This window comes from Berghia stephanieae, chromosome 12 (assembly GCF_034508935.2).
Source record: "Berghia stephanieae isolate SIO BIC M18660-M18661 chromosome 12, UCSD_Bste_1.3, whole genome shotgun sequence".
Lineage (NCBI taxonomy): Eukaryota > Metazoa > Mollusca > Gastropoda > Nudibranchia > Aeolidiidae > Berghia > Berghia stephanieae.
The window spans coordinates 19,624,155-19,651,873 of record NC_088371.1 but is presented as its reverse complement, the minus strand read 5'-3'; the positions used below and the strand labels follow the sequence as shown (position 1 = coordinate 19,651,873).

The 27,719-nt window shown below is 36.8% G+C and overlaps 1 protein-coding gene across 1 annotated transcript in view; it reads right to left on the bottom strand.

The window, feature by feature from the left end:
• The window catches only part of LOC144958390 (uncharacterized), a 57,465-nt gene that overhangs the window by 26,144 nt on the left and 3,602 nt on the right, over window positions 1–27,719 (bottom strand). Inside the window, exons 3-8 of the mRNA XM_078890382.1 lie at window positions 26,029–26,127; window positions 23,904–24,179; window positions 23,087–23,309; window positions 17,356–20,699; window positions 11,389–11,737; window positions 3,043–3,899 (exon numbers count right to left, since the gene is read on the bottom strand). Of these exons, the coding sequence (XP_078746508.1) occupies window positions 3,043–3,899; window positions 11,389–11,737; window positions 17,356–20,699; window positions 23,087–23,309; window positions 23,904–24,179; window positions 26,029–26,082 (5,103 nt within the window). The 5' untranslated portion in view covers window positions 26,083–26,127. The remainder of the gene's footprint in view (window positions 1–3,042; window positions 3,900–11,388; window positions 11,738–17,355; window positions 20,700–23,086; window positions 23,310–23,903; window positions 24,180–26,028; window positions 26,128–27,719) is intronic.

Here is a 27,719-nt window from a genome sequence, read left to right as displayed (position 1 = left end):
TGAATACGATGAGAGAATTTGAATAAAGAAAGCATTTTCAAGAACTCAGCTATGTGCCGATCAAACCAAGACTCGAACCCAGGACTTTCAGATCCGAAGTCCAGTGTCATGCCAAGTGAGCTATCGAGACCCCCTCAATCAATGGGCACGATCTATATTACCTTTCCATGTGCTCTATGTCATTGGTCACATTGCATAGTGTGCTCAACGTGACCCACGTAGTGAAAAGTATTCACAGTTTTTGAAATATCTAACATCGCGATTGGTCATTTTGTTCAGCTTGACACATGGGTATGTTTTTTGTTTTGTTTTTTAAGGGTTTTACGGCGCTTGCAACACATTTAGGTTATATCAGCGCCAGTAAAAAGGAAGAAAATGGGACAGTAAAAAGTTGTAGAATTACAATTAAAGCACCCAGGAGAAAGGAAGACAAAGGGGAACTGGGAACAAATAGGGATCAGTTGCAGATTCCAAGAGCAAACCATCAATGTACTTAGTTTGAGATCACCTATAAGTCTCATCCGGACACAACCACAAAATCCAACAAAGAGGAATACACTCAAATGCTTACATTATACATTGAAAATAAATATAAAAATACATAACAGAGATGATTTACAAGAAAAAAAAATATCATCTCCCAAAACAATAACTATGCATTTGACTGTTTCCCTCCCAGCCAGGACTCCGAACAGGGCAAAGTAATCTCAGTCCAAGACAAAGACGAAAGCATGTTGGAAAATAGATATAAGGGGATAGAAGACACAGTATGTACCTCCCTGCCCACTATGGGAGGTCAGGATCCCCACCCAGCACATGGGTATGTTTATAAATTTCATAAACAAAGCAGCGTGTTTACATTTCTGAAGAAATATCCAATCGTTGGACAGCAACAAATCATGTGATTGATGACTTGGTTGGACGAAAACCTGAATATAGATCGCTCCCATTGTTACGTCAAATAATGCCACAGAAAATGAAATGAAATCCGGTTTTATGGGCTCTTTGGCTCGTACGTATTTGAGTGTTTCGAAACAAACAAATAGTGTCACCTTTAACTAATGTTACTAAATTTGTGTTTTCATTGTTAAATCTGATTCTTGGTTGTGCTATTTCAAAATTGAATGTCACACAATTCAATGACAAAGCAATTTTATTCTTCTCACTTTAGCCAGAATAAATCCAATATCAGTTACTTAAGTTGACCCAAAATAGGTTAGAACTTCATTTTTTTAACAGGTTGAGAGTCATTCCAATATATTGATTTCGATTGCTCAGTTGGTAGGGCACTCACTTCACACCCAAAGGGATTGTGATCGAACCCGGGTAGAGTCGAGATTTTTTTCCCGATCCCCCTGTCCACTCAGCAGTGATTGGATAGCTGGATCTGCTAGATCTGGCGGAAAGTACTTTGCGACAGACTAGCATCCTATCCAAAGGGTATCAAGCAATTGTTATTGTCCGTTTCACGCTATAGAAACTGGGGTAAACTCCGGCTCCGTGGGCATAATGGCTCTGAAGGACTACTTCTACTAATACATCGATATATCTGATCTTAACACATTCCTCATCATATTGAAAACGACTTCTTGTCTGTGAACCGTAGAGGCCAGTAGAATACGAAGACTCAAGTTGAAGATGTGATAATATATGATCATAATATTTATCATCAAACAAGAAACAACCAACACGATGAATAAGTCCATGGAAACGTTTTTTCCTGATTTTCTGATGGAAACGACAAGGGGGACAAACGATATAAAATCACTAATAAATGCTGACATATTTTAGGGTACATGTGTGAGATTATATAAGGTAAGATAAGCATCTGAAAAAAGTGTACTGAAACAGTGTCAAAGCAGAAACAAAAATACAAGACAAAACCAACCCCCCCCCCCCAAAAAAAAATAAGCCGACTCGACTGGAGATCTAACCTAAGACCTCGTGATTTCCGGTCAATCGTGCTACAATTACACTACAGATGAGTGGAGGCAGGCTGATTTTTTTGGAGCCTTTTTTTTTCTTTTTTTTTCCTGTCCGTCTGTCAATGTTTCGTCATACTATCATCAACCAAGTGCGTCATTCTATCTTTTGTCTTTAAATAATAAAACACTGGGCTTTAACTGTACGTAATCAGTAAAATGCATGAGATATAAATGAAAAGTATTGAAAATCCAAGTGATTCATGGTTTTGATACAAAACGCTGAGATGTAAGATGTAATGAGATATGATGACGAAAGTCCAAAAAAAAAAAAACCTTGAGAAGTGACAGAACAATGAATTTCTGTTGCCACACATACCTACTACGGCTAGAGCTTGACATCAGGAAGATTCCACCACGAGAAGGAGGAGGGGGAGAAGGGTTGAAGGAGAGAGCGCACTGAACCAACAGAGCTCACAGACCACAGGCCTTGAATGTAGCTCTTGACACGACTGAAATCAACCGCACAGCAAGCAGTCTGGGAAATAGAAAAACAACAAGGGACACTCACAATACTGGATTTCACACAACCTTTGGATTTCCCGCATTTCTATTTTTTTAAAGATAATTCCACTCGGGACATTGATACAAAGACATATTTCTGGAAATGGCAGCTAAATATTACCACGGGTCGTGTAAACCTTTTAACAATGCAAAACATGTGTTTAAACTCCAAACCAATTGAAGGTAAAGGAAAAGAGCAATGCTTTGACGATGGGAGAAATTGATGATTGAGAAGTATGACATTTAGTTTAAAATACTTGGTAAAGGATAGGCTAACCACCAAGAAGTGAAATATTTTCGATTTTGTAAGTAGAATATAGCTATTATCCAAAACATTTCTTCACCAATGTTTGCGTTTTAAATGACATCAAAAACTCACAAATAGATATATCAAAAGACCAGCTTAATACAGATGAATCATTAACTAAATATAAATGACATTGATTTATCCTGAGAAAATACAGGCTGGATGTATAAACTAACCATAAAACAGCTGATAGTGTCCACAAAGTACTCGCCTAAATTCTCCTCTGGGGGAGTCGGTAGTCAGTCTTACCTGCAAACGTTGGAGAATGCCATCACCGTCCTCATCATCCTCTCTATTACCAGTAGTGGAAATGTTTACATCATTGCCCGCAAAGCCCAAACAGTCGTCATACCCGTCCAAGTTTTTCTTTTCCTTTACTGCACCAGGGTCAGAGGTTATATCTTCAATGACATCATCATAATCTGCTATCTTTCCCTCGGATGGAGTCATCCAGGAACAGAGAGGTCGTCGCCTACTGTTCTCAAACGTCATCACAACATCGTTATTTCCCTGGGCGTTCGTGCCGTAGGACGTAATAGACAAGTGTACCGGCAGTGGCCACGTAACAGAACACATGGATTCGCGGGACTCATTCGCCATGAGACTGAGACTCTCGACGGGCTCATAAGACAAACTAGTGCACATCGGCACCAACGCAGTGCTGACCATTTCTCCGTTCAAGACTTCTTTCTGCGTACGATGTTGGAGTCTTGTTTGGATCAGCTTTTTGTGCTTGTCCTTTTCCATCTTTATTTTCCGGGCGGTTCTGAGTTTGGTTCGACGAGAGAACTGAGGATGTCTACCTTGGGATCTATCCTCGGCCTTGTCCAGGAGGTAACACTGAGTCTCCAGGGCGGCGTTGTAGAGGTTTTTGTGAATGGACGAGAAAATTGCGCGACGAGCTCTGATCAACATTCTTTTCTCAGCTACTAGTTTTTGTTGTTGGTGTTGGCGGTGGTAGTAGTGGTGATGGTTTGGGAACGGGTGATGGTAATGATACCTTTTGATTTTTTGGCTTTTGGAAAGGGACTGATTTGTTGTTTTATCTGACGACGATGTTTGACTTGATTCAACGTTATCTTTGTTCTTTGGTTCTAATGTGCTTGCTATGGAAAATAAACAGAACGATATTATTATTGATAATAAATTCAAAGAGTGATAGTTTTTCTACGATAAATAATTTTGAGCTTTTGTAGAAAGCAATTTCCTCTAAATGTACTCGAATCATTTCACAAGGTGATCCCAAACCAACAGCAACTCTTAACAAATAGAATATTACGACTTTAAGGCGCAAATACAACATTTTCGACCTAGATAACGCTGTTACCTGCAAGATACTCAGTTAACACTTGATTACGATGAGAAAATATTTGTCAAGTGCCTTTTCCAAATAATCAATTTTGCGCTGCCCAGAGTGGGGCTCGAACCTGGGGCATACAGAGTGCCGTACCACTAAACCATAAAGAAGCACTCAATCAAGTCATAGAATTTCACTACGTTTTTTTGGTTGCTAAGCTGCTTTCCAGGTGTTTTGTTATTATAGATTTTGTACATTTTAGTGCATGATTTTGCTAATATAGCCGCCTACATCCTATCTCTTGGGGTTTTAACATCTCTTTAACCCCCACCTCTTCCTTATCATCTATCTTCCTCTTCCTCGCACCAACCTCCTCCTCCTCCTCCTCCTCCTCATCCTCCTCCTCTTCATCCTCCTCCCCTCCTCCTCCTCCTCCTCTTCCTCCTCTTCCCCCCTTCCTTCTTCTTCTTCTTCTTCTTCTCGTCCTCCTCCTCTTCATTTTCCTCCACCTACACCTACTAATAGAAGCAATACTCTTCGATGAAAACAAAATAAAATCATCATTTTTAAAACAAATGATCACCAATATTATCGATAACCTTTATACATCGTCACCATCTGCTACATCATCTCAAGTAGATTGATACTAATGTGTTCATAGAAACAGGTAATCATACTATAAAGTACAGCATGTCAGATCAGGCAAATACTTCTCTTTCAGCAATATGCAGTACAGGGAAAAAAAGTTAGAATAGATTGGTTGTTATCTATTATAAACAAATAGGATTGGGGATCAACATTGGTCCGAATAGCAACTGTAAAATTTATATCATCGAGCACAGAATACGCTTCAACAGTCGTAACGTCACTTCCCTCGTAATGACGCATGGAAACTTAGTAACTGGCTCTAAACTATCGGAACAATGGCGGACGCCCTTATGAAATATTTCTCCGACGAGCATAAAAGTGTATCCAGAGGGGAAAAAAACATTATAAATCTGATCATGTTTTGACTTTTACACATTCTGATCACAAGACATATGAAAAATTATTGCCAGCATGAAGAATAAAAAGTACAGATTTTCTTTGTTTAGAACCACGATGGCCGCCGTTGCTGGGCAACGTGACATCAGACTATTGAATCCAATTACTGGCAAATCTAAAAATACAATACAGTAGTATATTAAGTATAATAGATGACCGCCTGTTCTTAATAGCCTTTATTTCTCCGCGGGTTCTTCACTGGTTAATTAAAATTAAAAAAATTATTGGCACAGCAGAAATCCTTTAAACAAATTGATAAACAATAAACTCAGAAGCCGAGGATATGATAAAAATATGATTTTGTACGCGAGTCTGACTAATCTTACGAAAGGTGCTTTTCAATAGTGCCATGCTCTGAAGAAAAGAGAAAAAAAACAAACAGGCATTTAAATTTTTCACCAGAAAACTCGTCCTTCAAATTATAACGATCGATTAAAATGACCCTCATCTTGGAAAAAAAAAACCCCACTGAAACCTGGAAATTCACGCAGTTCCAGGTTTCAGGGCTGTTGCCAATATTATGAGGGTCATTATAATCGATAGACATTTAAAGGACTGGATTCCGGCCAGAATTGCAAATGCATGTTGAGATCTGCCAGTCTTTCGGAGACAACCCTTGCACGTCAACAACAACAACAACCGTTGCAGGGGAATTCAACCTTACCCCACATGATACTGTGAGAATGCGTCTTAAGGCAGATGGTTTGAAATGCTGTCGATCATATAATAATGGATTCCTCTCCAATCAAATAGGATATATATATATATATATATATATATATATATATATATATATATATATATATATATATATATATAGGCCGATTAACATCGCCGGTGATTCCAGCCCCATTGGAACACAGTCCTTTTTAGCGACGAAAGTCGTTTCAACTTGTCCCAGTCTGACGGACGAGTTCATTTTTGGAGAGGACCTTCCACTCGCATGTCGTGTTCATGTCTGCGTATATGTATGTGCGTGTGTTTTCTAATGGTACTTCTTTCTTTTCTGCCCTCTCATGCACAAGCACTCACACGCACACACATACACACATACACACACACACACACTAAGACACAGACTCACGAACACACCTAACGTCGTATGTCCTTCCTCACTCTCTCGCTATCCCTACTAACATATCTGTCTAACACCCTAACTAAGGATCCTTTGGTTCACGGTGTAAAATATGCGCTATATAGATATCCATCGATGATGAATTTCAATCCTCTGTAGATAGAACGATATTGACGTCACTCAGCTCTTTGTTATTGTTTTTAGCCAACCATTTTTATGAGTAGTTTTCACTAACTTGTATTAATCAGACTTTCAAAGGTCAAGGTTGTACACAGTTTTATGAGTGTGTACGTTATATCCGGCTGTCAGAATGTTGTGAGTAAATTACCTAAGCGCACAACATCTATAGAATACCAACTCATTTGTGACCTCTCGTCTCAAAACGGTATTAAGTCGGGATGATTAAGATGCTGAAAATGGAATTTGTAACCAGAAATATCATGATTAAGTTGAGTTTATATGCTTTATAGAGGAGAAGGAATATCATATTTTACTGTGCTAAATACCAACGTTTCATATTTTTGACCAGTTTAACTATGATTTGACTTTTCAGCAGCTGGTCCATCCCGACATAATACCATTTTGAGACGAGGGGTCACATTTGGTCTTTAAAACAATGGTTACATTTCAAGTTTATTTATAGATTAGTAGATGTCCTTTCCCGATTCTCAATTCAATGTATAGCCAATCAAGCAAAAAATGTGACCCCTATAATCCAATAGCTTGACGCGTCAATCTAAAGGTGAGGACAACCAGACCTCCTCTCGGGTCACGTGTTAAATTTGAAGAGATTTCACGAGATTTGAAGAGATGAATCCAGCTTTACTAAAACAGTGAGCCTTTAAAATAATCAATACAAAATGGCCATTGCATATTCTCAAAGAGACTGGAAATAACGTAGCGTATCGTTTTGTTATGGAGAGAAAGATAATAAATGTGACTCATATATAAGGGAACAACACAAAACAAACGACGTTTCGGCCTTTGGCCTTCTTCGGGTAATCACGAAATATGTTACATGTATTACATAAATGATTTGACCACATAATGTTGAACCAGAATATGCTATAGAACCGCTTTTAATCATGAACCAACCATTGAATTTTTGCAAGTGGCACTTTTGATTTTGTCTCTATAGATGGAACGAAATTGACTTTACTCCGTTTTTTTTTTTGTTTTTTTTTTTTTTGTTTTTTTTTTTTTTGTGTGTGTTGTTGTTTTTTGTTTTTTTTTTTGTTTTAGACAGCCATTTTAACGATGAGTTTTCTCTAAATGATGACGATCAGACTATGAATGTTAATAAAGGTTACACAAAGTAAGCGTTTTGACGCCTCTCTATATAGAGCTAAATAAGTCTTATCACCATCATCATCATCATCATCATCATCATCATCATCATCATCATCATCATCATCATCATCACCATTATTATTATTATCATTATTGTTTTTATTATTATTATTATTATTATTATTATTATTATTATTATTATTATTATTATTTTTATTATTATTATTATTATTATATATTATTATTATTATTATTATTTATTATTATTATTATCATCATTTAATTATTATTATTATATTATTATTATTAATTATTATTATTATTATTATTATTATATATTCATATCATCATATATCATCATTCATCATCGTCATGATCATCATCATCATCATCATCATCATCATCATCATAATATTATTATTATTATTATTATATATTATATTATTATATTATTATTATTATTATTATTATTTATTATTATATTATTATTATTATTATTATTATTATTATTATATTATATTATTATATATTATTATTATTATTATTATTATTATTATTATATTATTATTATTATTATTATTATTACTATTATTATCATCATCATCATCATCATCATCATCATCATCATTGATAACAATCTTGTCCAAAGAGAAGCAAGTATATATTGTTACTTCTCCCTTTCACGCTAGAACTGTACTTCAAACGGGATAAAATGGGCCCAGTGAATCTATAGCTCTTATTAAGGTTAAACTTGGGACTACAATTTTATTGTTCAATACGTATCTTGATGCCAAGAGAAAATGACGAGGGCCGTTAAAAATAAAACTAATGAGAACAAATCGTGATTTCATTTCAATGAGCCATTCTATATTTTAATACAAATTTAGATAAAAATCGTTTTCCGTGTCTAAGACATGAATGATTATTTATTCACAGAAAGATGGTAGCAGAAATAACTTGAATGTACTTTTAAAAGTAACCTGTAATAGCGGGCTTGCTCATTAAAATGCTTTAGAGTTTATTTTAAGACTTTGTTATGTTCAAATAAGGAGTGTTTGAGTTTGAGACGAGCCATGAATTATTTATTTGGCATAATATTAACCTTTGACCGGAAACGGTGATTGTCCAGAATATTTATTTCTTTTTGAGATTACCGGAAAAGGAATTTAGATAGCACAAGACCTGTCGCTGTTATTGTTTGTTTGTTCCTTTGTTTTGATTGTTTTGAGTATGCATGCATGTGTGTATATATGTATGTGTGTGTGTGTGGGGGGGGGGGGGGGTTGGTATTGTCATGAAAGTTTATTTTATGTTGAGTTATATGTTATGGTGGTATAATAGATCAGAGAACTCGTGACGTCACACCTTCTACTCCTCCGGTTCCTAACTCATTGGAAGTGTGTATGTAACCAATCCTTCAGAGGACTAATAATGAATATGTTATACATTGAATCATAAGGTGACAAAATTATTTTACCAGGATGTATTCTTGAGATTAAGGGACGCAAAAGAGCGAGGATGGATTATCTTTATTGACAACCACAGTATTATATTTAGACGATAGAAAAGAAATCAGAAGATCAATTACACAGAGATATGTATCAGTCCTTCGGAAGAGTGGTTTTACACTTTCAATGAGATTGGAACTTGTGATGTGCGTAGACATTATGTGGCTAAATGACGTAAACAGTAAACTTTTGCTTTCCTTTTATCCCCCCCCCCCCCTCCTCCCCCCCCCCCTCATTATAATTTCACCCTTGACAAAGACGGTTCAACAATAATATGTCGGGGTTCACCAGATTTTAAAAAATAAATTATTAGAAAAGATAGTTACAATTTCAATAATACTAGAGGGTGTAAAAAAAAGGAATTGTCAAAGATGAAAGTAGAACGAAACGTTTCGGGCTCAAAATCCTTCTGCCAAAAACTAAACAGAATAATAATAATAAAAACATTCATTCATCACTTAAAATCCACACAGAGAGACAGAGGACAGAAAAGTATTTGGTACGTCCCGTCGGCTCGTGAAATCTCACCATCTCGAAACATGTCACCAGTGAACAGACTCGTGCCGTGAGTCGTGTGTGTATTTACAATTGATGATTCGCCCGTTACTAAGCATTAACCAATCAGAATATTTCCTGCCATTTACCCCGATCCGTCCCCTTGATTAATAACATAAATAGATAAAACAAAATTCCCTTTATTCATACCTAAGGGGAATTTTTTCTTTAGGATCTATTCCAGGGGAAGACTGGAATAACCCAGGCGTAAGCCGCAGTGCAGCACCGACGCTGTCCCATTATTATTTCCATTCAACAAAAAGGCCTGAGATACTCTTAGTACATGCCAAACACACAATACGCTTCAACAGTCGTAACGTCACTTCCCTCGTAATGACGCATGGTAACTTAGTAACTGCTTTAAACTATCGGAACAATGGTGGACGCCTTATGAAATATTTCTCCGACGAGCATAAAAGTGTATCCAGAGGGGAAAAAATTCATTATAAATCTGATCATGTTTTGACTTTTACACATTATTACATATGAAAAGTTCTAGCCAACATGAAGAATAAAAAGTACAGATTTTCTTTGTTTAGAACCACGATGGCCGCCGTTTCTGGGCGACGTGACATCAGACTATTGAATCCAATACGATTCAATAGTTTGAGGTCACGCCGCCTGGCGCAACGGCGTCCATCTTGGTTCTAAACAAAGAAAATCATTACTTTTTATTTTTCATGCTGGCTAGAACTTTTCATATGTCTTGTGATCAGAATGTGTAAAAGTCAAAACTTGATCAAATGTATGTGTTATTTTTCCTCTGGATACCCTTTATGCTCGCCGGAGAGATATTTCATACGGGCGTCCGCAATTGTTCCGATAGTTTAGAGCCAGTGGTACTAAGTTACCATGCGTCTTTAGGAAGGAAGTGACGTTACGACTGTTGAAGAGTATTGGGTCCAGTGGCCCAGTGAGATTTCTCACGATATTACTAAGTTACCATGCGTCTTGAGGAAGGAAGTGACGTTACGACTGTTGAAGAGTATTGGTCCAGTGGCCCAGTGAGATTTCTCACGATATTTTGACACACTGAGGAAAGAATTGCATGCATCGCAACACTTGACGACACGATGTAGATATTTATTTTTTTCAATCATCTGTGCCCAAATTGTGAACAATGCTCGGGATCTGTGGGTTGTTTGTTTCCGATGATATGCAAGGACTTGAGGCGGCTGAGTTGATTAAGTAATCGGTTGAATTCAGGGGCAAAATATACTTTATATTAGATTTTCGAGTCAAAAATAAAACCACTGAAATGTTTATTCGACTAGTTTTAATAAAATATACGATAATTGACGTGATTTTTAAGTGTATACACTGTATGTTGATTGAAGAACTCAAGACTCATAATATGGGATAATAGTAAATAAAAAAAAGGCATCCAATGTCAATAGCTTGACAGGCATCGCAACAAGAAGTCACGGAGGAACCATCAATTAACACCGTAAAAATGATTCACTTTGGGGGGGGGGGGGGGGATAGAACTTTTGGAGCAAGGTATAGAGATAGTATGTGCTTGTCTTAGAAGCTCATAACATTGCCACCCAGAAGTATAACGGACCAACACACAAAACTGTGTAACCTTGAACGTTTATAGTCTGGTTAGTACAATTTAGTGAAAATTACTCGTCAACGCGGATGGCAAAAAAACAATAACAAAGACCCGACTGACGTCAACTTCATTCTATATATATATATATATATATATATATATATATATATATATATATATATATATATATATATATATATATATAAAGCAAAATAAATAGAATAGTTATAATAGATCGTTGTAGAATTGAAAATAAAAGCACAAAACCTACTTGGCAATCCTTTGAGAGCATTGGCATAACTCATCCATCCGCCAGCCTTCATCATGGAATCTCTCCCAGTCCTCTCACTATTATCGTCGCCATCATCATTACCATCATCTTCATCACCATCATCTTCTTCATCATCATCATCATAATCATCATAATCATCTTCATAATCATCATCGCTATCATCGTCGCCAGTCCTTGTCGTAATCATCGCCAGGGGTGATGGCGGAAGAACATCCTTCTTCACGTAGCTTTCTCCATTCCGGTCGTTCACGCCGACTGATTTGTTCCTGGATTTCTTCGACTCGCATAATTTCGTCGTCTTTTCGTCCCCGTCATCTCCAGCAATTATCTGACCGATTTAAAAGCATAGATTATGTATTTTGAGAGTTAAAAAAAAGTAATAATAATAAAGTATTTATGCTACGCGTTGAAGTGTAATACTCACAACATCCACCAGCCAAATTAAACATACCAACACACAAAATGGTGTGTAACCTTTTTACGTTTATAGTAATGATTGTTATGATTGAGTTAGAACTAGATAGTCACTAACAGGCTGTCTAAAAATAATAACAAAGAGCTGAATTTGATCATGTTTTGGCTTTTACACATTTTGATCACAAGGCATATGAAAAGTTCTAGCCAGCATGAAGAATATAAAGTAATGATTTTCTTTGTTGAGAACCAAGATGGCCGCCGTTGCCGGGCGGCGTGACATCAGACTACATACTGAATCCAATGAGACTACTCGCCTCACTGACTGCAGGCACGTGCCATATACCAGAGCGCAGGTAAAGTGACGGAGAGGAGTGACTTCTTGACCTAACATATCAACTAAGTGATCCGCTTGTAAACCACAATGTCTGGTCGGCGCATAGGCAGCAGCCTCTTATGGTTTTCATACTACTATGTTATGACGATAGACCCAATCAGCAAAGTCTGGTCCGCATTCGTGCACCGCCGCAAACTCGCCGGGTAGCATCGTCACAACACACCGTTCGACTAGATGCTCTGCCGTCTCAGGTTCTTGCCCACAGCGGGTACATGGTGGACAGGTAGAAAAACCCCACCGATGAAGCGCACTGGCCGTGAGGCAGCTCCTCGGCCGAAGCCGATTCGCAGTCACCCTCCCAGTGTCTCCTCCTACTGGTATCAAAGCCTGACAACTTCTCACCAAGCTTAGAGGAGGTTACGTCCCCTTCCCCCTCGTGGATCTTTACCTTGCAGCTGGTCAGGGGGTTTGAGCCACACGGGAGGGCAAAGGTGTAAATCCCGGTTGACCGTCACGAGACCATCCCGGGTATCGAGCCAACGAGCCACGTGAGCTGCTCGCCCCGGTGTGTGACTAAATTTGATCCAACCCGGTGCCCGAATAGCAGCCGCTATCCCGGGCGCCACACTACTTCGGTATGATGGCGCATAGGCAGCTGAGTCCTTGGAAAAGACTCTTTACCCACATTCTCTTACCGTACTCATGTGTTAAATGATTATCTGGCCGTTAACAGTGTTGTCTCTGTCGGGGGGGGGGGGGATGCACTATCGCCTAGCAGGCGCCATGTCTCGTATTATATGTTAACCGTTGATGTTGGCTTGAGACCCATTTTAAAACGCTTTGAGTATTTCAGTGGAAATTGCGCTATATAACTGTTTAAAATAGCCTTTACATAATTTAGTTTAATGTTCTTCAAATTAAGCTTTCAGTGCTGTAGTTTATATCTTATTTTATTTTTGTGAATTTGTGTTTTATTGTATAGCGCCTTAGAGCATGAATTCGTGGAATTTGCGCGCTATACAAATGATTTATTATTATTATTATTATTATTATTATTATTATTATTATTATTATTATTATTATTATTATTATTATTATTATTATTATTATTATTATTATTATTATTATTAACATTATTATTATTATTATTATTCATACTATTATTATTTTCATCCATGCAGTTACTTACCACGCTTATAATTGCTCGAATTATGATAGATATTTATTGATAATCGCACTTTTTTGTAGGCCATAAACCCTATAAAATATTTGATCTACCTTCGACTTCTTACTGAGAATTAATTAATTTTTTTTAATAATCCGAACAAATAATTTCTCAAAAACCAATATCTAAATAATAAATACAAAAATGAAAAATAAAAGATGTAGCCTATTATCATCGGAACATTTTTTGGTCTCCAAGTTGAAAATACTTCTGAATTATCTTTTTTTTATTCCTTTATTAACGTGTGTATGTTTTTTTTAAAAAGGTTTTCGCAATTCTATTATCGCCAGACTGTGCAATCAACATCCAGTCAGTCTGGCGTCCTGACTTACAAAACTCTCGAAAGGAGGAGATGAGATCAGAGAGTTATACGATGTATTTTATGGAATCGTGATCGGGGGGAGGGGGGGGGGGGAGGGGGAGGGGGAAGGAGGGGGTCCGTAAATAAGATGGGAGAATACAATAATAAAAAAAAGAAGAAGAATGAAGATAATTTATCTAGCACATTATCTGTTCAATGTGACCCACTGCACAAAACTCTCGAAAGGGAAGCAGAGTGATAAGATGCACTTTTATATAGTGCGGCTATGTGGTCTAGTAGTGAATGGTATGACACTCGCTTTCGGATCGAATGGTCCTGGGTTCGAGCCTCGTTCGGTGCACAGTTGAGTCCTTGGAAGAAGGCTCTTTACTCACATTCTCTCACCGTGCGTACGTGGCCGTTAACAGCGTTGTCTCTGTCCGCCGAAAAAAATGTAATATAGTCTAAGAGGCGTCATGTCCCGTCGTCCTACATGTTAAGTTTTGCTGTTGGCCAGGGACCGCTAGTAAAGCGCTTTGAGCACGTTTAGTGAATAACGCGCTATATAAAAGCTCAATGTTATTCATTATTTTATTTTAGTCGCGATTGGGATAGATCGATGCGTACGAATTTGCAAGTCTGATAACTGAAATTGTTATGGACTCGTTGTAATGGAAACACTCTCAAACCAACGCAATGTAAATATTGAAAACGGTAGGGGCTGCCTGAAGCCGGTGATCGTGAAAATACTAACGAAAGAGTGAAAATGGAGAGGCTTCGAATTGGAACAAAACAGATAATGGACGTTTCGGGTACAAACCTTTCGTCATACTGCAACCACCATTGAGTAAAGACGATACAAGTTATTTTGCATTTTACTTTATTTTATTTATTTTCCATGTTATTTTGTGTAATGTTGTGGTGACGAAGGGTTTGAACCCGAAACGTCCATTATCTGTTTTGTTCCCATACGAAGCTTCTCCAGTGTAAATGTTGCTGCTCGAAGCTCGAAGAAATAAATTAAATAACAAAGTGAAATTGAATGTAAGCTTCAAGTTAATATACGAAAATAGATCAAATGGACGTTTCAGGTTTCCCCTTTATCATCAAAACAGGACGAATGAAACACTACAGACGAATGAGATAATGCGGTAGTGGCGTTGTTAAGATGAATAAACAATAACCTTTTTTCTTTTTCTTTTTTTTTTTTTTTTGTTTATTTATCTTAACAACGCCACTACCGCATTGTCTCATTCGTCTGTCGTGTTCCATTCATCCTGTTTTGTTGATAAAGGGGAAACCCGAAACGACCATTTTATCTGTTTTCGTATATCAAATTTAAGCTTACATTCAATTTCACATTGTTATTCAATTCATTATTATTTACCAAACCAACGCACAAAACTATCCATTGCATTTGTGTTAACCAAGCCTATGATTAATTGAGCTCGGTTATCAGACATGCGAATTTCAGACCCGCTTACTTAAAAATCTAAAAATTCATAATTTTTAGGATATAAAAATTGTAGTCGCTATAGTTAACTTTTTAAAAACAGTAATATTATACCCTCACAATGATTAGATAACTCTTCAAAATCATTCGAGTTATGTAACCTGGCATCAACTTCCATTTTCAATAAGTTTTAATGACTTACGAGATACTCGTGAAGTTCTGAAATCAGAGCCAAAATTTCGTAATTCTACGAAATGTTTTGTAATATCAGGCAGGTCTGGAGATCTGACCTTTCGTCTAAAAACGGCTTTTTGACGGGGTGATTTAGATGATGAAAATTGAATTGCTGGATAAAATCATGATTCTTAGTTAAAGTTAAACTCTCATGATTTTATGAGGTGACTGGTCTCTATGGTCTTGTGGTATGATATGACAGTCTTCGGAGTGGAAGATCCAGGTTCGAGTCCAGCTCTGATCGGCGCATAGGTGAGTCTTTGGAAAAGCCTCTTCACTCACATACATTCTCTCGTCCGACTCATGTGTAAGATGAGTACCTAGCCGTTAACAACCTTTTTTTTCTCTTCGAAAAAAAATTGTAATATCGCCTAACAGGCGTCATGTCTCGTCCTACATCTGAAGTGATGCCGTTGGCTGAGGACCACTTGTAAAGCGCTTTGAGCACGTTTAGTGAGTGTTGCACTATATTGCTGTACGTAATTGCAAAGGCTTTATTCACAGGGAGACTTTGATCATACAAAGTAGTATCATATCATTATGGTGTCGATGGCTCAGCGATTTGGTGTTTCGTCTTGTTACAAATCCAGGTTCGAGTCCAGCTCTGATCGGCGCATAGGTGAGTCTTTGGAAAAGCCTCTTCACTCACATACATTCTCTCGTCCTACTCATGTGTAAGATGAGTACCTATCCGTTAACAACTTTTTTTTTCTCTTCGAAAAAAAAATTGTAATATCGCCTAACAGGCGTCATGTCTTAAGTGTTGCCGTTGGCTAAGGACCACTTGTAAAGCGCTTTGAGCACGTTTAGTGAGTGTTGCACTATATTGCTGTACGTAATTGCAAAGGCTTTATTCACAGGGAGACTTTGATCATACAAAGTAGTATCATATCATTATGGTGTCGATGGCTCAGCGATTTGGTGTTTCGTCTTGTTACAAATCCAAGATTTACACATATTACTTAACTCGACTCAGGCATCAATTAGTACCTGACAGGGAACGAAATGTAGAAAGACACCTAATTGCAACTTGCACGTAAAGAACTGAAAATTTGATTTCATATGTCCTGCTGGATTAATAGGACCATCATTATTATTATCATTAATAATTAATAATTACCATTATTATTATTATCATCATTATTATCATCATCACTATCATTATTTATTATCACGAAAGAATCATATATTTAATTATATATAAACAGTAGAAAATGATATACCACAAGGGTTTAGCTCAAACATGAAAAGGCAGAACTAACCCACAAAAGTAAACAATTGGGGAAAAGTTTCTTGCTCACGGTAATACATATAATAACTAAAGCGGAACCAAATTAAAAATATGGGTTATTTTCATATTTTTAACTTCAAGGCTCATACGAGCACATACTTGCAAGTTGTATAGCCGAACGCAGTTATAGGCTTGTTTTTTTTAACGTACCTTTTTAACAAATATTATAAGATTTGATTATTAGAAATCAAGAAATGTTGTGACATTATTATATTTTTCTATTATGTATATTATTGGTTTTAAACAATCACAACTAATCATTCAACTTATTATACAATTTTAATGTGACTATCTATGTCCCTGTTACGTCTGACACATAAATCATAGTACTCTTATTATATATATATATATATATATATATATATATATATATATATATATATATATATATATATATATATATATATATATATATTTACTTGCATATATGTATAGATCTGTTGCTAATATTTGTATGTCATGTTTTCATGTTTCTTTTTATTCTCGAGATTTTATTGTAAAGCGCATAGATCTCTCCAACGAGAGTATGCGCTATATTATACGCGCAAATTATTATTAATTATTGTAATGGACAATATTTTGCGTTGGTTTGAGAGTATTTCCATGACAGTAATGAGCCCATAACAATGTGATCTGTAAATAAGTACATAACAGGAGAAAAGAAAAGAAAACAATCGGGGCTATTCTTTACCTCCTCTGCCTCCTGGCCTTGACCTTTAGATTTCCCATGAGCCATTGACTTCCTCCATTCCCAGAAGTTGGGCGTGTCCGTATCTTCCGGAAGATCGTCCATAACATCCAAGAGATATGCTGGAATTTGAGGTCGTTTAATACCTTTTACGGTGGAGATCGCAGGGGCACTAGAAGAACACAGCTTGGAAATTATGGAGGATTTGTTACCGAGAGTTTTGATATCGTCGTCATTCGGTTCAAGCGCTTTAGATCCAGTGGGTTTTCCCATGGTGACTGGCATTGATGGTGTTAACGATTCTTCAAACAATTCTTTCAGCATGACAACCTTTTCACCTTTGACCTTTGATCGGCGCTCCTTTTTTCCAGACTTTGCCCTAATGGCTGCCTTCATCCTTTCTTTTTTCGCCAAGTACAATTTATTCCTGATCGATATTTTCATATTTTCTTTATTGTCGTCAATATTTAAGTCTCGATCTCCATTTTCTTCTTGTGGGGAGTTTTTCGGCTTTCTCAGTTTGTCCCCAATATGATCATTTACTGTATTTTCTGAGGGTTTTGTATTTGAAATGACAGCCAACCATTTGGAGTCATAATCCCCATCAGTTTTAACCGGTGCATTTTCTCTCTCTTTGATTTGAAGTGTTTTTCCTACTTTTTTATTCTTCTTTCTGTTTTCAGAAATACGATCTGCTGAAGTAATCTTTTCTGATTTACTATCTTCTTTATTAAACTCACTGGGACCTGATCCGGAAAATGCATTTTGCGAACCGTACGTTTTAAAGCCATCAGTTGATTTTGGGCAACTTAAAACTGACTTGGTATCCTTATAACATTTGTTGGGAACCTTTCTCGATTCAATGTCTATTTTTCTAGACTTTTCTCTGTGGTTGAGAGATCTCTGTGATTCAAATCTCTCAATTGGCGTCAATTCTACACTGGCCATTTTATTTGTTTCTCTCTTATTCTTTAGACACGCCTTGGTTTCCTTCCCGTGGTTTTGCTCCAATGTTATAACCTGTTCACTTCCAATGGCCACGTTGTTGTTTAATATATCTTCGTACCTCTCCGGTCTGTTTGCCAGCTCAACATTCTGGATTTCCTCAGACACATTTGACGTTGTCTTTCCTGTGCATTTGTTCTTCCGTGTCTCTCTTCCAACAACAGATTTGTCAGACTCTTCTTGCCCATGTACCTCTTTATCGCATTGTGATGTAAATTTATGGGCTTGAAATACTCGAATAGTTTTTGGAATTTTTCTTTTCTCTTCTCTTTTTGATTTTTTATCGGTTTCCATTTCTGCTGGCTGCGTTTCGATTGTTGTTTTTTCTTCCAACGGCTTTTGTTTCACAGATGCATTACTGTACTCACTGCCATCTACATTGTGACACTGCTTAGACTTCTTGCTGTATTTTATAAACGTGGGGTGTCCTCGGTCCTCTTGACTTTGTTCAGTTTTCAATGCGACTGGCTTTGTAAACAACTCATTAGTCGCTGTGAGGTTTTGAGATATTGTTTTGATTTCTTGAACAAGCGCATTTTCAGGATTTGTCGAAACATTGTCAGCGTCCCCATTAGTAATTCCTTTTCTGACTTTTTTGCATTTTTTGAAGCGACAATTCTGCTCCTTTGTGATTGTGTACGTTGGTACCTCTTTAACAATATCAATGGACTCTGTATTATTTGACTTCGGTTTCCCTGACTTCTTTTCCTCGTCAAATTTAACTTGCCTGAATTGTGATTCAGAAATCACGTTATCATTAAGCTCTTCTTTACTTTTAATTTTTGATTTATCACCCTTTTCGATTAATTTGGAATTTTCAACATTCTTTGTGGCAATGCCTTGATTTATTTTAGTTTTTGTTTTCTTGTGTATGAGTTTTGGCTCAGCTGAAGCAGTTGCAGCATTTTCAAAAAATAACAGCATATCGTTTCTTTTATCGTCATATTCCGTTGCACTACTTGATCTGTTTTTAATGTTATCTTCTGAAGACTTTGTTTTGTTTTCAGAGCAAGTCGACGTTACGTCATGTTGCATGTTTTTATTTTCAGAAACCAATGACGTCACGCGTGTAGATAGAGTTATTGTTGATTTATCATGGTCTGTGATTACAGAGGCCGTATCGTTTTCACAAGATGTATTAGCTATCGACTCATTGTCAATATTTTTCCTTTTACTCATCTTTCCTCTGACTGTTTCTTGTCTACTGATAATGCCGTTGACTTTGGTAGAATCTATTGTAACACGATCGTCTGTTTGTACCTCAACTTTATTGACTACTTTCTCCTCCTTTGGGCTCAGCTCCAAAATCAGTACTTTACTCTCTACCCGAACTTTCTCTTTCCCTCTCCTCTTTTTCTTCTTTTCCACCTTGGTCATTCCACCATAGCATTCACTTCCCCTCTTTTTCTCTTCTTGCTCCTCATTTTCATCGTCTCCTCCCAAATCGGACAATGTTATTGATTTGGTATCATCCTCTACTTTCAGAAATTTGAGTTGGTCTGCTACAGTTTGGAAAATTCCTTGATGCGCTGACGGGGGCGTAGGAATTTTTTCAACATTAATAACAGCATTTTCATTGAATTTCCTTTCTTTTTTAGATTTGTTTGCATTAAATTTTCGAATATATTCTTGACTGTTTTCTCCTTCACTCACTATCAATCCTATCTCATCAATCGGATCTGTTTTTGACTTTTTGTTAATTGATCTCGAAATGGGAGTTTTCGACGTTTGTTCTAATCCACCATGAATATTATCCTGAATCTCTTTCTCTGATATGTTTTTCTCAGATTCTTTTTTCTTATTCTTGCCCTTGTTGGTTTCTCTGTCAGTGGCAACGGATGTCTTTTCAATACTTTGATCATCGTCCCCGAACAAGCTAAAATATGTCACCTCATCCGAGACCTTGCTCTCATTAGATACAATATTTCTTTTCTCTTTCTTTTTCTTCTTTTTAGAAGCTCTGGTAAACGATCTATCGAGGCCATCTTCCTGTGCGTCAACGCCACTTACTGAGTCCTCAAGAAGATCAAAATGGTCGCTTTGTATCTTAACGTCACACAGAATGAAATCATCCTCAGAATGACCTCTGGTAGAACTGTTGTCACAAAGACGGTATTTGTTAGAGTAGTCGTCTTTAGAAGGTGATCTCGACAATATCTCAATGTCCGAGAATTCAGACAATGCTGTCTCCGACAAGCCTTTGTCGTTTTCCTTTGCATTCTCCTTGTTGGGCATGTTGGTGATGTCCCAGTCTTCGTGGTTGCTGACGTCACCACCATCGCTTTCCATGTCAGACGGATAGGAGAGTAGGACTGGAGATTCGGAAGCACTCGCTGAGGTGGCTGTGGGTGGGGTTTGGGGTTTGGATGTTTGGGGATTTGGGGGTTGCGGAGTTTGAAGTTTTGGGTTTGGATTTTAGGGCGGGTAGAGGGAGAATTGGGTAGATAAAAGAAAACGGATGAAGATATCTTTTTTCAATTTTTACTACTTCAGCTCTTTTATTTATTTCAAAACAGTGTTAAACATTGATTTCAGTATTTATTGGAAAGAAATATGCTGCATGAAGCTACAAAACAAGAAGAAAATATTCTAAAGTAGATCTATAAATCAAAAATTAATATGATATGATTAATATCCTTTTTCAAATGTGACTTTTGTCTTTAAGGTCCATTCCAAAGGGAGACTACAATTGGCTCCCAATTCAACAGCAAGAATTATATGTAGGACAAAATATGACATCCATTAGGAATTATTACCATTTTTTTCGACAGAGATCAAAATAATTAAAGATATCCCCTAGAGCGCTCTTCAAGGGGTCCCTAGACAACAAGCAACACAATATGTCGAACGAGACATGACCCCTTAAAACAATGTTATAATCTTTTTCGACATAAACATCTCAATTGTTACATCCGGGTAGAGTGAGAGAATGTGAGTAAAAATCTTTTTTCCAAGGACTCAACTCTACGTCGCCCGGAGCAATTGATCAGGGACCCACTTGTCTTAAGACAAGTGATCTGTGTGGTCTAGTGATATGACACTTGCTTTCGGATGGGAAGGTCCTGGGTTCAAGCCTCGCCCGGCGCATAATAGAGTCCTTGGAAAATGAGTTCCTGTCCGTTAACAGCGTTGTCTTTGTCGGAAAAATATTGTAATATCGCCTAACAAGCGTCCTGTCTCGTTCTACATGTTACGTGTTGCTGTTGGACAGATGAGGATAAATAAGGATGAAGGGCCCTTACTGCAAAAGGAGCTCATATGTTTTCTCTACGATCAGTTCGATCTAGAGAATGAGCATGATCAGGAGCATTGTCTGACCGAGTCCTATCCTATTTTAATAATAATAATAATAATAATAATAATAATAATAATAATAATAATAATAATAATAATAATAATAATAATAATAATAATAATTTAATTCAATTGATTTACATAGCATCTGTCCCATGCAATATATCTCTAGGCCCATTATAACAATATACCTGAAATGCAATATAATATATATATATATATATATATATATATATATATATATATATATATATATATATATATATATATATCATATTATCAACAACATTTATAAGATGAGAATACGGAATTATTTTTAAAAAATGTAAATTGGGGTAAAGATGTTCTATAAGGTGACACAACAAAAATAATGTAATTAAATCTGTGGTATATTATAAAGATTGCTTATCTATTCTTTTTCAACTTCAATTATTTTAAAAAATAAATAAATGCCCAATTTGTTCTTACTACATACCATCTAAATATAACAGAAAGAGATGACTTTTTAAAGTTTCTTTTAAAAACTGCTTCAGAATCTGTAAAGCTAGAGCGCAGATTTTACGTTATCTTCTTTCGTATCTTGCCTCATCTTATATTAAAAGTGATATTGAGATAATAATAATAATAATAATAATAATAATAATAATAATAATAATTATTATATATTATTATTATTATTATTATTATTATTATTATTATTATTATTATTATTATTATTATTATTATTATTATTATTATTATTATTATTATTAAAAATAATAATAATCGTTATTGTCCAAATAGGCAATAAGTGTAAGGTTACAGCTCTTGTAATAGGGGGGAAAATGTAATTAAAATAGTAGTAATTATGATGATAATAATACTGATAGTAATGATGATAATAATATAATAACAATAATAATATTATAATAATAATAATAATAATAATAATAATAACAATTATATAATAATATATATATATATATATAAATATATATATATATATATAATATAATGTTATTATTATTATATTATATTATAATATATATATATATATATATATATATATATATCCTATTTACAGTTTTATTTGACAAAATTCTGTTTTGGCTTTAAACTGATCATTCTTTAACTATAATTTAATTCCGACAAAATACCAGATTGGTACGTCGAGTCACATATCTTCTCTATCCGATCGCGGACGAACATGAAATTTGAAGGTCCTTTTAATGCTAAGCAATCACAGTCCTAAGATTTCGTACCCGCACCTAAAAGGCTGCATGGAAGGTCCTAAAACATTATGCATATTGCCCAAAATAAGTATTCTCTCAGAGATTACTAATGAAAATGGTATAATTACGATATTTATCTATTTATGCTAGCTGGCTCCGTTTTAATGGCCATCTGCGATAAGACTTTAAAAAATAAACAGAAAATATTGAAAGCGCAAACGTACCATTGTGGCTTGTGTGACTCCTTGACAGAATGGTAATTTCGCTGTCATGATGGTCTCCCGTGGGATGAGTGTACTGCAAGGAAGACAATCGTGAAAAATCCTCGTCGTCGTCCTCTAAATTCCACAGTTCTTCCCCTTGGATAGAGAACGATCGACTCCGGCCGTAGACCTTTCCTGTTTTGGACACGTAAACAAACTGGTATCTGCGGTTCTTGCTGTTTGTCTGTGGTGGTAAATGAATTGATTGGGTAGCGTTTATGCATTCTATCAGAGTTATGTTTCTTTAAATTATACATCTAACAATAGAGTAAAAGAGGAACACGTTTCAAAGCTATTTAGCATAGAGCAAAAATATTTACAGTATGATATCTAGATAAAAGGGAGTTCTCGTGTGTTTTTTAACAATTTTGACAGAAACAAAAAACTTCGGGACATTTATAGACAACATTCGTAACTGCTTTAAATTTTCACGTCGACTTAATTTTGATTGGAATGACTATGTTTTTAGAATTTGCCGGAAGGGGGGGGGGGGGGGGGGGGGCTTTAGAGCCGATACATTAGAGCGCTTTTCTTTCATTGTGTGAAAATAGGATACGCTGGTGAACGCTCGAGGCAGAAGAAACGTTGGAAAACCAAAAAAAAAATCTGGAGTAGATCGGTATACAGATAGGAGAGAGAGAGAGAGAGGGGCAGGATTGTCATGACCTCAACTAACATGGCCCCTAACCTGCCGCGCTGGAAAAGCATTTATATGAAGCCCTATGTCCAGACAGGGACCAAGAAGATTAAGTAGAATACGCTTTTGTCAAACACTTACGACAATATTGACTTTACAGTCTTTGATTGGAAATTCAACCTGACGTCTGTCTTCGTTGTTCCCTCTGTTCTTCTTCTTCTTCTTCTTAGACTTAGCCTTTGGAGCAGCTAATACGAAGGCCAAGGGGTCTGATGTATCCCGCCCATTATGAAGTGGGAAGAGTCCAATCCAATCGTGGGTTGTGGAGGGTGTGTTGGAGACCAGGGTATAGGTCAAGGTCACGCGAGCAGCCTCTGTGTAGTAAGAGGATTTGACATTGTCGAATCGTACCGGCTCCTGAAGATAAGAGTGATAAAGATTGGACTGATTGATTATGTGGGGGATAGCGTGGCTCAGCGGTAAGGTCTTTGCTTCGTACCCGAAAGGTACCGAGTTCAATCACTCGCCGCTGCGCTGAGTGGCCTTGGTCAAGTCACCTCTCGCCCTAGCTTAATTTGCGGCGCTGCACTGCGGATGACGCCTGTGTTATTCCAGTCTTTCCTTGGAATAGACCCTAAAGACACATTCCCCCCATAGGATGAATAAAGGGAACTTTTTTATATGTTTTTTTTTTATTCTGTTGGTTGATTGAATTGCGGATATGTGGTCTTGTGGTATGACATTCGCTTTCGGATCGGAATGGTCCTGGGTTCGAGCCTCGCTCGGCGCATAGTTGAGTCCTTGGAAAAAACTCTTTACTCACATTCTCTCACCTTACTCAGGTGTAAAATGAGTAGGTACCTGGCCGTCAACAGCATTGTCTATGTCGGGAAAAAAAATTGTAATATCGGCTAACAGTCTCGTTCTATATATTACGTGTTGCTGTTGGCCAGGGAGCTTTTGTAAAGCGCTTTGGGCACAATTAGTGGATATTGCACTATATAAAAGCTCTAGTTTTAATTGAATGACAGGGTGAATTCAGTAATAATTGATTGCTTGGCTGACAGACTGAGTGATTGAATGATTGATTGATTGATTGATTGATTGATTGATTGATTGATTGATTGATTGATTGATTGCGTGATTGGATGGTTGATAGTTTGATTAATTGAATTGTTGATGGATTGATAAATTGTTTCATTGATTATTTTGTTTATTTGATTGTCTGTCTATTGATTGACAAATATGTATATTGATGGATTGGGTGAACAAATGCTTGATTTATTTGTTGATTGATTATTCAATGTATAGATTGATTAACTAATTGATTGGTTTATTAATGCGTAGATGGGTGGATTAGTTGACTGATTTAGTCATTGGTTGATCAATGTATAAATTAATTAATTGAATGAATGATTGATGCATGAATTGATTCATTGATACATTGATTAATCTATAGGGGCATTGATATATAGTGATTGCCCTATCTGGTTTATTTATTATATTTATTTATTTATTTATTTATTCAGTGAGTGAGTGAGTGAGTGAGTGAGTGAGTGAGTGAGTGAGTGAGTGGGTAAGTGAGTGAGTGCGTGAGTGATTGATGTAATGATAATGATTGATTGATTGATTGATTGATTGATTGGTTGATTAAAAGGTGGCTAAATGGATGGATGAATGGATTGACTGACTGATTGACTGGTTTCATTATTAATTTAGTTGTGGCTCTTGAATGAAAAAGAATGAAAGAGGGAATAGGAGGGAGGTTAGGGGAATGCGCGTATCACCAATTTCGTCCTTTAGATGCGCCTTACTCACTTAAGATCGTGGAGGGTTTTGTTGTTTTTTTTTACTTCAATTCCCACTGTTATCCATCTCCCACAGTCCCAAGTTCATTTCTCTCTAATAGCCTCCTCCCATAATCCCAGGTTCATTCCCCACTGGTGTACACTTCCCTGAGTCCCCGGTTCACTCCCCACGGGTGTACACTTCCCTGGGTCCCCGATTCACTCCCCACTGCAGCCCACTTCCCATAACTTCGTCGAATTCCAGCGGGTTTCGTAAAAAAAAATGTTTTTAAAAAAGAAACACCCCTGTTAAGACTTTAAACATAATATTTTCAAAATCTTTTATAATAGTGATGAAAATAAACCACAAATCTAAAATAGTTAGTTATGTCATGTATGAAATCTTGTAATTAATATAATATATTAGGTTACTGAATTGAATCGTGTAGCAAAGACATCTATCTACTCAATAATCTTACTTCTTTGAGGGTTCCAACACCAGGTTCTTCTGCCAGTGAAGTTGTTCTGGACATGGTACCAATTGGGGATGGAATCAAAAATGACTCTGGTATCGATATCTGAAATAAAGTAATCAATAAATGATGAAGTCGGGATCAAGACGCTTTCTGTCGCATTACGTTCATTTTACCTTGTATCATTTCGCCTATTCCGATTATACGTTATCCTATTTTATTTTAACTTATCTGAAATACACGAGTGGTTACGGCATTACACTGTGACCCGGAAGGTCCCGGGGTTGAGCTCTAGGCACTTTCGTTTTCTTTCCTTTTGCAAAATCATTAACTCCCGATTTGCTCATATTATTTTGGACAACATGTGTGATTCCTGTTGATATCAGACATCATGTTTGATAGATTATCTATATTACTTCATGGAATGCCTCGGCGAATGCCTTATCTAATGATGGAAGGCGTTTTGTTTTGTATTTTTATCCGATCTACCTTATCTTATCTTATTTCACCTTATCTGATTTCATCTTCTTATCTAACAGGGTCGCAGAAATTCCTTCTGTCTATAGTCAAAATAAGAAAATGTTCGTGGTTTGGTCATGATTGATTCTTGGCATGAGACATTGACCAAAAAAAAACATAGAGGTAGAACGAGATGACGGCAAGAAAAATGCTGAATGGATAATGATTGCAAAGGAACGGATAGAGATAGACAGCCCAAAGCTAACGAGGAAGCTGAGGACTTATCCAGATGGAGGGCCCTTACTTCAAAAGCATCTCTCATTCTCCTCTACGACCACCTTGGTGGAGAAAGAGCATGAGCATGATTTACTTTATCTTATCTTACTTTATAAGTTCGGGTTCGAGCCCCGCTTCAGGCACTTTGGTTTTTTTTTCCAAGATTATTAACCCCCAATTTGCTCACTTAGACAACATGGGTGATTCCTGTTGACATCAGACATCATTATCTATATTATTCCTTCGTGGAAGGCCTAGGTGACGATATCGTATGATGTCGTGGCGGAAGGGCATCATTTTTTAAAATCTTACTTTATAAAACAAAATATATAAACGAAATAAAATAAAATTCCCTTTATTTATCCCAGATGGGAAATTTGTCTTTAGGGTCTATTCCAAGGGAAGACTGGAATACCCAAGGCGTCCGTCGCAAACTGAGTTAGGGGAAATGACTTGCTCAAGGCCGCACAGCGCCAGCGGATATATTCGATCTCGGTACCTTTCGGGAACGAAGCAAAGGCCATACCGCTGAGCCACGCTGTCCCTATTTTATCTTAAAAGTGATATTGAGGTATTATATCCGATTTACCGTTTTATAGGAGTGCGCAACACTCCATTCCAATGTACAATTTGTATATTCTACAGCCCTTGCTGGACGGAAAAGCCAGAATAGACAGACTTCAGTCTCTGGAAGACAGAAGGATTTGACTTGGCCCATCCATACCAGTCTGACGGTGAAATTGGATCCCGATAGGTAATATGCAAAGTTTGCACCAGAATGTGAAGTCCCGAATCTTGCTATACTGAGCGATGTCCGCAATGCAAACCGTCAGATCTCGCTATGTAATTTATAGTAATGAAGAGTCGGACTGAATCGTACCAATAGAGGAAGCTAACGGAATCTACTCTGGGCACCGACAAGACGCTTTAGAGGACGTCCACGGTATGGTGGCATTGAGTTT